The sequence below is a fragment of the Purpureocillium takamizusanense genome, chromosome 2 (assembly GCF_022605165.1).
Source record: "Purpureocillium takamizusanense chromosome 2, complete sequence".
Taxonomy (NCBI): domain Eukaryota; kingdom Fungi; phylum Ascomycota; class Sordariomycetes; order Hypocreales; family Ophiocordycipitaceae; genus Purpureocillium; species Purpureocillium takamizusanense.
In genome coordinates this window covers 2,163,643-2,174,554 of record NC_063069.1, presented here as the reverse complement: position 1 = coordinate 2,174,554, position 10,912 = coordinate 2,163,643, and the positions used below count along the sequence as shown (strand labels likewise).

General features: G+C 56.9%; 2 protein-coding genes across 2 annotated transcripts; both read right to left on the bottom strand.

The window, feature by feature from the left end:
* Positions 1-861: 861 nt before the first annotated feature.
* On the bottom strand, positions 862-1,437 carry JDV02_002461 (uncharacterized protein; the record flags this gene model as incomplete). The annotated part of the gene is made up of 3 exons (XM_047983490.1): positions 862-1,131; positions 1,200-1,315; positions 1,374-1,437. The coding sequence occupies 3 exons, from the start codon at positions 1,435-1,437 to the stop codon at positions 862-864; spliced, it is 450 nt and encodes a 149-aa protein (XP_047839461.1).
* Positions 1,438-8,192: 6,755 nt separating this feature from the next.
* Positions 8,193-9,905, bottom strand: JDV02_002460 (uncharacterized protein; the record flags this gene model as incomplete). Its single annotated transcript, XM_047983489.1, has 1 exon — positions 8,193-9,905. The coding sequence occupies one exon, from the start codon at positions 9,903-9,905 to the stop codon at positions 8,193-8,195; it is 1,713 nt and encodes a 570-aa protein (XP_047839460.1).
* Positions 9,906-10,912: the final 1,007 nt, after the last annotated feature.

Genomic DNA, 10,912 nt, shown 5'->3' with positions numbered 1-10,912 from the left:
TACGAATTTTGGCCCGCTCCTCCAACTTACCCTGATATCTCAAGTAAGTCTATGCTTTTACAATGAGGCCTCACCAGCTGTCGCATGATTTCAATGTTTAACTGGCAACCAGTCAGATCTGGTGATCAGGTATACGTGAGAGTTGACGCAACATCTTCCACGACGGGGCAACTGTAAGTTCTCTGAGCATCCCCTCTCGACGACAGAGTCGACTTACGCTGTACGCATAGCTACATTCTAAATTATTCTACGGGCCAATCGAGCACGTATTACGTGTCGAGCGAACACGCTCCACTATGCTTCAATACGGCTGAGTGGATCGCTGAGGCCCCCGGCTACCAAGACGGAAGGACCTTGCCGGCCTTCTCGACATTCGCCTTCCAAGGGTGCAAAGCGTGGACATCGCAAGGTGCAACTGTCAGTATCCAGACATCCGCATTTTGGACAATAAACAACTTCCGTCAGCATCCAAGCAAGCAAATATGTCACAGCAAACCTGCAAGCGACTCGGAAGTCACCATCTACAGGTGGTAGTTGAGTCTGATCCCGATCACAACGTCAGACACATGACCCATAACCACTGGCCAGCCCCCGTAATTCTCAGAAAAATCGTCGTTTCAGAAAGGAGTATCGATATGTTGCCTGAGCTGGCCCAATGTACACAGATGTGAGTTTACGACAAGGACATATAATAGACGCGAGTATCTCGTTGTACATGGGCACATTTTCAAAAGGAGTAGTAGAATACAATCAGAAATATATTCAAGAGTCGAAGGCGAGCGCCGCTCATTCTGGTGCCAGCAACACACGACTCATGCTCCTGAGCCTGGCGCGTAGTCTCCTTCTGCGTCGTCTTTGAGCTTAGATAATTTTGACAATGTTGCCAACGCCGCCCAGAGCGCCGCCTAGAAGACCGACGAGGTCCTTCACTCCCAGGGTGTTACCGAGGTCGCCGACAACACCGCCAGTGACGGCGTTGAGGTACGAGTTCACGGTGTCGAGGGGAGTTCCCTGCTTGAGCATGGCGAGCGCCTCGCCAACTGCCGTGAGAGCGTTGGCAGACAGATCACCAGACTGCAAGAGGCTCAGGAGCTTGTCGGCCAGAGGAATGCCACCGAGTGCGCTCTCAATCTAAGGATTTTTGCGTCAGTACAAGGGCATGTGATCTTGTTGTTTATCTGATCTGACAAGAGTCGTACCTGGCTGAGCTCGTTGCCCAAAAGTCCCTGCAGTTGGACCTCGACTTGGGCCGAGGGAACGTTATCCTGAAGGCTGCCGACGACGCTGCCGACCTCGCCGACGAGAGAGCGGGTGACTAGATTGTGCGTTAGGCTCGAGACTCGCTTCCGTCTCTTTTCAGTTGGTCTACTCACCAATGGGGGCGCTGAGAGCGCTGCCTGCGAGGGCGAGAACAACAGAGGCGAGGGTGAAACGCATCTTGGCAGACTAGGTAAGATATTCAAGGTAATAAGAAAGTATCAAAAAGGGTATATCCGTAGCGGCGTCTGCTTGCGCGTGCAAAGGAGCGACTGGTAAAGGAGTGACTGGCGATCGAACGATGGAGAGGAAGAGAGACCGAGCCAGTTCAAAGTGACTGTCGCTCTCTTATATCTGGGCAAAAGGAGGTGGGTTGGGTCTCAGCCATGACTCCTGTGTTTTGAGTAGTTCCTCTCGTCTCTGGCTATGACGGCATGTTCTCACGAGTCAACCACCAGACCCCGGCACCCCTATCAGTGGATAGCAGTGAGATCATCCGCCGGCCACCTCTCAAGGTCTGGTTTCCCCTTCGACGGATCGTGCTCATCATCATGTCCCACACAGTCCTAACGTAGCCCTTACAGAGGCTAGGGTGCATGCACATTGCTAACCAACCTCACCACCGCCCCGGGCTCCGTAAGATTGTTTGCTAGTACACAGCATCCCCTTGTACGGTGCGGGTAAGCTGCCCTGCGGTTCATGTCAACATGGAGTGTGATGGTTGGTCGCAAGCCGAGTATCCGGGCACAAGAATGAATATTAAGAGCCAACGACGCCGAATGCAGCGGCGTCTTTGCTTGGACTCTTGCTGTTGCACGCAAGCCACAGCCACTTGAGACGTCCATGTGGTCTCCCCACGCGTGTTGCAGATTCATGCGCGGACAAGCGACCGCATGTCGTTAGCACGTGGCTGCGTCCTACCTTCGTGCCGCCCGTGCTGATTGCTGTCGACAATGCATTGATGGGGAGTCCGACAGCGACGGCCGCTTTGACCGTTGCAGGTCCGGCTGCTTCCTCTGGTCCACCTTGTCGACCTCAATGTAGCAGCGATCGGCCCCTCATCCCAGCTCTCCATATTGGGATGACCGCAATCTTACCTAGTCGATTATGATGATGCTCGTCCCAACATTGCATCCCCCCGCGCACATCTGGGACTAAACTGTCAACGCTCTTGGTGAAATTAATGATTTGGGATGGCCCGTGCTGCAGGGCTGGCCATGGGACTTGGTTCGGCAAAAACGAGACTGCTCCGAAATGCTGGGCGCATTCATGTAAGTGAGCTATTGCGTGTAGTTCACGGCCGACGGCAAAAACCATGATATCCGCAAACTCACGCACCGGATCGTCTCACAAGCAGCCGCCTCGATGCATGGTCTTGGTTCAAAGATTTATAAGCTAGTTGAGGCGCGATATGTTGACATCTCGTGAACCTACCTACGCTCAATCCTGCTCCCGGTGTCCAGTCCCCAGGCACGCCGTCGATCAGACGGTTGGTGATGTTCAGGGGGGATTTGTGGGGTTCCAATCCGGCAGTTGAAGCATCTGGGGACACCCGTCTTGTCAGCTTCCTCTTTCGGGCGAACGCATCCCACAGTGATATCCTGGTGCCCGCGCGTCGCCCGCGGATGCCGGTTGGCCTGGCGCAATGCCTTTCAATGATGGACCTGCTTGACACCGAAGTACGCCCGGCCTGTCGTTGGATTGTAGATCTCTCTCTGTTGCTATGTTGGGCCAGGGGCTGTAGGGAGAAGCAACTTCCTGTCGTCCAGCTTCAGAGTGGCACCGCGTAGTGCTGACATAGCCTTTCGAAAAGACAAGTACGAACAGGTCAGCACAGTACTGTACTCGCAATCCAGGCGTTGGCGATTTAGAGGCCCAATTTTCACTACGTTTCCGTTTAGTTCTTGGCGCATTTATCGATAGACCGCTTGCACAGACAGTGCCGAAACGTTGTTGGGTTGTCAACCAACTCCATCGACGTTTGCTATGGCACGGCTATTGTTGTAGAGTGAAGAAAGAGTTGCCGAAAGCCAATGATGTATAGCTTTCGGGTTGGTCCGCAGCAAACAAAGCCTGAAACCCCGTGGAGATCTTCTCGGAGCCCCCTGCATGCATCGACGAGGTCTTCTACGTGACTTTTCGGTTGGTCGCGGTGCCCTTGCGATGACTGTCGAACAGGAGGCAATGAAGCGCATGTAACTTTGACACATCTCGCACTGGAGATGCTAAAAACGAAAAAAGTACGTTTTGGTAATTGACAACGCCGCCGTACGCCTCGCGGACCAAGGTCTCCGCGGTGTAATCGCAGGGGCAGATTGATGGCCAAAGTATATCGCCAGCGAGAGAACCGTCTTCCGTTCCGTCATTACACAAGAGCTGTCAGGGCAGATGAGGCCGCGTAATTGGACCGATACAGTCTCCGGTTCTCTAAAGTGGTGCTGCATCGTACAACGCGTACTTCATATAGCAAAACAAACTAAGAACCTTTAGCCACATTGTAGAGCCAACAAAGCGATGGTCACGGATGTCACCAAAACGCATCCGTTATAGATCGTGCTACGGTCACCGCAGTTGCTTCACGAGATTGCGCTGCAAGGTGACAGTGTCTCAGCGTGTTCGCTTGCTGCATCGTGTTTCCAATTAATGTCGTTGTGCAAGTGCCCAACCCCATCTTGCTGGCGACTTGAGTGCCCTGTGACTGCATGTGGTTGCACTCAACCACCACATAAACTTGGCATTGCCATGACACAACGGGCGCAGCCTTCATCTCCTCACTCACTCCTCGAAGTCTCATCCCAGTATGCCTTTTGTCCCTCCCCTATTCTTGGACCACCCTTTGGAACGCGGGGGCTCTTGCAGCGCAGTGCTTTTCTGTAGCAATTGAATCTACATGAAGCACGTCGTACTACGCCTACCCTAGGACATGTATGGCGCGGAAAGAGTCTGCACGTACTACTGTTACCATAAGTTCAAGGCAGAGAAAGAGGCACATGTCAAATCTTTGGCTCGCTCATTGAACGGTTTACAATAACGTACCGGGGCAGACGTAGATGTACCCGTGACAAATCCTTGACACTGCTGTCGCTGAGGATTTGATGCTACATCGAGCCGTGAAGACCTGCCAAGTATGTACGTATATTGATCATGTCCACAAACCAGCATAGACAAACCTCAATGGTAGCCTTCATACCCCATTACATTCTTCGCCCTGCCGTTTCTGGGGAACGCCATGTAATTCCTCTCGGTTCCTATGAACCTTATCCAGCAAGCAAGCCCCGAGACGCAACAACAACACGAATCCACCTACCGGCGGCCGCCATATTCAGTGGCCCCAAGGGACCCGGTCTAGCTGTCGCTCTCCGTCCGGACCGCCACGCTCACAACGGCGATCGACGTTCCAAGGACATCGGACCACGCGACAACGCATTCCGTTGCAACTTTCTTTTTCTCTTCTTCTTCTTCTTCTTCTACATTGTGTCTCGCCTCCTCTGAGGGGTCGGCACCCAGCCCACGCCCTATTAGTAGTACTGTTCCCGTTCACAAACACAATGCGTGCGCGCAAGACACAGGTTGACACGACTCCATCCACCCACACCTCTCCTCTGTCACCCCGCGGGCGCCGGTGGTCCGTTACCTTAGGACTCAGAAGGAGACAAAAGAAAAAGCACGCGGTTGTCAGTGGTATCGCAGAGAGACATTGAACACCACCAGCAGACTCTCAGGCTCCCCTGCGAGCGCTACTGCCGCTGCTGCACGCACGCTTGCAAGCAAGACTCCGCGTCTGCAGCTATCGTGAGGTGTCGTGTCCCCCGTCGTAGCCTGCATCGCCGCCCCGTCGTGTCGTCGTCGTCGTCGTCGTGTCGTCGTCATCCGTCACACAAAATGCGCTGCAGAACCAGGTGGCGCCTCACACATCTCTCCTCCCCGCCGCCGCCGTCCCACGCCGCGAGCGACGTCAACCCCCCTCCCCTCAATCAACAATCCCTCACCGTGCGCCGCTTGACCGGACGCCGCTTCCCGCGACGCCACCTGCAATGGCCCGTCGTGTGCGACGGACGTCACTGGTGCAAGGACGTAGTATACATGCTGCGGCCCGAGCTCACTGGGCGCATCCCATCCCATCTCGCGCAGGGCAGGACGGGGAAGTATTTCCAACAAAGGCCCAGGGGCGGACCGGGTCTGCGGAGGCGGGCACCCGCAGCTTCACTCGCTTGCCCATCCGCAGCGGCTAGTATGTTCCCTGTTCCCGCTTCCCGTGCGTCGTGCACCGTGAACCCCCTCCTCGGCCAACTACGTAAGTCCCATCTGTTCTGTCTGTGCCTCTTACGAGCCGCATCAATCCCACCGCTTTTTGGCACCTCCTCGCGGGCGCCGCGCGGGGGACTCGACTTTGCCAATCGGCAAGCTTGTTCTATCAACCTCGCGCGGGTCAAGCGGAAGCGTGAGCCCCCGTTGTCAGGGATACCATGAATTGAAGCCACGGCTGATACTTGCTTGGCAGTATGGTGCGGTACGCTCGTTATTATACCCAAAATCAGTTCTTGTACGTACGAGAAGCAAAATGTATCCGACAGCCATCTACTCCCATGCAGTATCATCCCAGTCCCGCGGCGCTGGGCCCCACGCCAAGGTGCCTGCCTGCCCCCATCTTGGTACATATATCTCTCTCCCTGACCCCTGCGACGCGAGCGCACCGCCCAAGAGTCTTGAGCCATATGTACTTTGTTCGCACCTCGTTGGCCTTCGTGCGGAGCACCTACTACTGCAACTTGCCTCGAAAAAAAAAAGTCTCGTCAAAGTTCCTTCTCGACGGGCGTGGCCCCAACCATCACGATGCTGCAGCGTTTCCGATACTTTATGTTGTTCCCTCTTTACCCGGACGCACGCACGCGCGCGCGCGCGCGCACGACGTCGACGTCGTCACAGTCCTACATACATCCGCTGAGGCGGTGAAACCCTCGACGCTCCTTTCCCTGAGACTTTTTTAGGTCAAAGACTTTCGTCCAAGTCAAGGTGGGAGGGGGAGGAGGAGGCTGGGTGGGGGGGGGAGGAGGGCAGACGCGAAATCCCTGAGAGCCACGCAAAAGACTTTCTCTTTCGTTTCTTATTTTTATCTTCACATTTTTCCATTGTCACCGCAGGGCTGAATGCGTTGTGCTACACGGTATGTGTCTGTCGTGCCTCGAGCTTGCATCTGCGTGTGCGTGTGTGTGCGAGTGTGTACACTGGTTGGCCACATACACTCATCAACCCGGGCATTCGTAGACGTAGCCATCGAGCCTTGTCTGGCCTTGGGCTCCAGAGCGCAGGGCCGCCGAAGGGCCATGGGGCCCTTGATTATACCACCTCATTACCGACTCCGTAAACATGCTCCTGCTTGCATGTTTTTTTCTTCTTGTTTCACTGCCAGGTGGCCGGCCGCCCCTTCTAATCCTCTCACCATTATATCAGACCCCACCCCTGGGAAGCCCGCTGCGACGCGATCGCCCTGAGACAAGCACCGAAAAGATTGCATGTACAAAGCCCGAAGCACAGCGGCGGCTTCAATCCAAGCGTGACAATGCTCGGTGTGCGAGCCCTGGCGCCTCCCTCCCCCACTGTGCGGTTGATTGATTGGTGTCTCTTGGTTGCTGCAGTCGCTATGGCATGTACGTACAGAGGTACTAAGTTAATATGCCTCTGGCCTGCTATACCAGCCTTCCTAGCACAACAGCGTCACCTGTCTACTTGTTACTTTGTCACCCGCGGAGGCCAACGCACCTGAAACACTCCTTTCCCCGTAGACTTACGGCCGTGGCCGCGGGGAGGGATCGCTTTGCATCGCGTCCATACTTTCTGCTGCGTTAGACACTATGACTAGGTATGTACTCCCGCTGACGCTTGGGGCCCGCTCCCCCCCGTCGTTTCAGTGGCATGCTTCTGCAAACTCTACTTGACGCGCTTGACGTGGTAGGTAGCAATAAGCGTTGACCGTGCGTGGCGTGACAATGCGGGGAAGCGAAACGTCAAAGCGAGACCCGTGCGACCGTAGGCTCCTCTCGGCCGTGCCCGCGACATAGCTTCATGACGATTGGCTCGGCCCTTGTTCTGGTGTCGCGTCGTGGAGGGCCGCAAGGTTTGGGTTTGCATCGTTTGGTCTCGTCGCGTGGACGATGCGCCCACAGCGCAGCATGGCATCATGCCTACCTAACCCATCGCCACAGTCAGGACTTCACGCACGTCTTGGCATCCGTGTTTTTTAGGTTCTTCATGCATCTTGATTCGAGCTGCCGAACATGGTATCCAGAGTCGATCTACGTGCAACCTGTCTGCCGTCTCCTCGACGCCCCGGTTCATCCACCGAGGCCGGAGGGCCGTGTCCCAATACCACGACCAAAGATCCTCCCCACCCTTCCGCCGCCGCGCGCGCACATAGTAGCGGTAGATAGTTGGTCCCATTGTTTTGTGCAACGAGTCCTCCCACGGTGCCATGCCGCAACGCCTTCCCCGCGTCCAAGTAGAAGAAACACCTGTGTGGCTCTCGTCGTTCCGTTCCGACGAGGCCCTGCTTCCGATTACCCGTCCTGACGCTAACCTCTGCGTCCTGTGCTCCGTGGTAAGCCGTGTCCCCTCGTCTAAAGTTTCGTTCCCTTCGCGTTCCTAGCGGGTTCCGTTTTAGTTTTCAACGCCGTCCTTGTTGTTCCTCATGTACAGGTCTAGGTGGTAAGAAAAAATCGTGACCAATGCGCCGCGGCAGCGGCGTATCGGCATTTGTGCCGTCGGGGCTAGCGTTCGGTGATCCAGTAAGGAGTGACGAGGGTTGGGGTATCTCGAACATGAACAAATAAAAAAAAAGGTCGCGTCATCAAAGATGATGTTTTATGTCGTAAATCTCGTGAGAAGAAAATCTCAAATCGTTAAATGCAACAGTCGCTTGCTAAACAGAGCCGAGCTCTTCATTTGCGGAAGCCAACTTTGTCGGCGAGGTTCCTCCAGAACCGACCCTTTGCATCTTCGCTGCGAGCTCGGACCATGACCGCGTCGCGCTGCATGGGCCCGACAATGTCCTCGTCACCTCGACCAGGGAACTTGCCATGGGCGTCGAGCGACTCGAGCATCTGTGGTACAGCACTGGGGAGGCACCCGTCCCTACGCCGCCACTCCAAGTCGCATAGCGTGGCGTCGTTGGTGGGCATGCGGCCAAGGGCTCCCACAGAGCTGCTTGATCGGCCCCGTCCACGGCCACGGCTATGGCTTCGGGAATGGCTGGCAGATGCGGGGGGCGAGCGGTTGTTCCGCATCATCTCGTCGTAGATGCCCTTCCACGTGCGCTCCGTCTCGGCCCACTTCGCCTCGGTGAGCCCGTAAATTTTGCTCGTCTGGCCATAGTGCTCGCCCGTGCGCACCAGATGCTTGGTGTAATTACATCGTGCCGCATCCCAGTCCTCGCGAAACTTTGTGACCGTCTCTGTCGTAACAGCCTCGACCTCGTAAGGCGAAGGGCTGATGGTAAAATTGGCATGGCCGAGGCGATCCGACCACGCGTCATGCTCTTGCAAGATGGCCGGCAGAGGCAGGGGCAGGTCATTCGCAGTTGGGACATGGCGAAGCGATGTGAACGAGGGCTTGGTGCTGAGAGGCGGTCGAGGGAATTGGGCCGTCGACGTCGCGGGTGGAGAGGGCATGGCGCTGGCGCAAGGCGTTGTTGCTACCGTCGGCGACTGCAGTGGCGACTCCTGGTGAGGGGATCCCAGGGCATCGGTCAGAAGGGGTGGGAGCAGAGGCGTTGTAGCCATGGCGCGGTCGCGCTCGAGGTTCAGCTGTTCCTCGGGGCTCAGCTCGAGGACCGACGACCGGCTCAAGTTGTCGGCGCTGCCCACGTCGTAGCACGACACGACCGAAGTCATGGGCGACAAATCCTGCACCCGATCTGCGAACTGCTGGTTGGGCGCCGACATGGAGGAGGAGCGGCTTGAAGGACCGCGCGACAAGACGTTCTCCAGGCTGAGGTCGGTAGTCGGGGATGCCCTCAGGCTGACCATGGGTCGTCTGCTCGACCGCCACCGCCTGATGGTGGGCAGGCGGGAGCCCAGCCGCGATGTCAAGCCCGCAAAGGGGGACTCGATACCGGATCGCTTCTTCTTGGGGTAGTCGCGAGCGACATCGCCATCGCTCAGGAATCCTAGATCGTAGTCGATATCGAAGTCGTCGCCAACAATGTCACCAGGGAACAGGCCTTCGGAGCTGTTGCGGTGCTCGCATGAGGTGTCGCAGAGGCAGCTGTAGAGGCCAAAGTGATCGACCGACGAGGCCAAGGTCTCTTCGAAACGTTCCATGGGGTCCTCTTGCACGTCGGGCAGTGGGCGCTTCTCAGTCGGCTTCGTCGTGTAGGGCGAGGGCGAGGAGGGGGTGGTGTCCTGGGGCATGGGCGGCAGCTCGAGGGACGAAGTCGAGCTTGAAAAGCGTTGGTGACCTCGGGGCGAAAAGGTCGGGGTCAATGGCGACGCGACGTCGGACGACGAGGAGTTTGTGGTGTAGTAGACTTGTGAGAGGTCGCTGGCGTCGGGGCCGTTGTACGGCAGGTAGGTGGCGTCGCCATGATGGTTGTGATTGTTCAGTCGCTCCTGCACTAGCTGCGGGAGCAGCAGTGGCTTTAGTCTGGGCGACATGCCTCACCGCGCAGCAGCTGCGAGCGCACAAAGCGTGCTGTGCCGATGCGAGGAACGCGGAGGGCGTCGAAGTCGGTCGTGTTGGTGTTGAGGTGGAAGGAAGAGAGGGGGACGGCGGAGGGAGAGAGAAAAGACGGGCGAGGCAGACAAAAGGCAACCGGGCTGGATCCAATGGATGCTACCACCACCTCTGTGCCCGACGAGTGGACGGGAGGGCGGCAGCGCTGGAGGGCACTACAGCGGGCGGCGTTGGTTGTGCCCCGGGTGCTGTCCGGGGTGCTGCCCAGGTGGTGCTGGCGCTGGTTGTTCTGGTGGTGCCCGGTGGTGGGGCGGGTACCTCGCCTGGGTCAGTCGGGGCTGGACCGCTGTCGGCTTCTGTGTCCTTCTGTCCCGTCTCCACTTGGAGCCGACTGACTCTGCGGGTGGCGTGGGGCGTTGAGCCGGCGGGCTGGCAGTGCAAATCGACTCAGGAAAAAAAAAGTGGACTGGGGGAGTCCGCGTGCTAAACCCAGTCGAGTCAACAGCCCTTTGTCGGGGCCGGACGGGGGGGCGAGTTGAAGAAATTCTCAAGGCGTCTCCCGTCTTATTTTAGCTTCGCTTGCTGATTCAGATCTGGGCGGGGGGGCGTGCGTGCGCGTGTGCGTGCGTGCGTGCGCGTGTGATGCGATGCGAGCCGGGGCAACAATGGACGAGGCGGGCGGATGCCGGCCGCAAGATGAAATATTGTTGATGTTTGCGGTGGCCTGTTCACGGCAATGTGCCAGAATTATGCCTTGCTGTGCTGTAATAGGTGCCTATGTAGGTAGGTCAAGTAGGTGGCCGCAGACTATTCCGACTGACACGCGCACTGGTCATTGAATGTTAATCGACGTAGCCGTGAGCGGCCGTGGTGGGGTATGCCCGGTTTCTTATAGCAGCAACGATGATGCGATGCCAACAGGGTTCGAGAGTGCGTCGGACTTAGGGTACGAATCCTGACGCCTGACGGGCCGGGAGTCTGGATATCA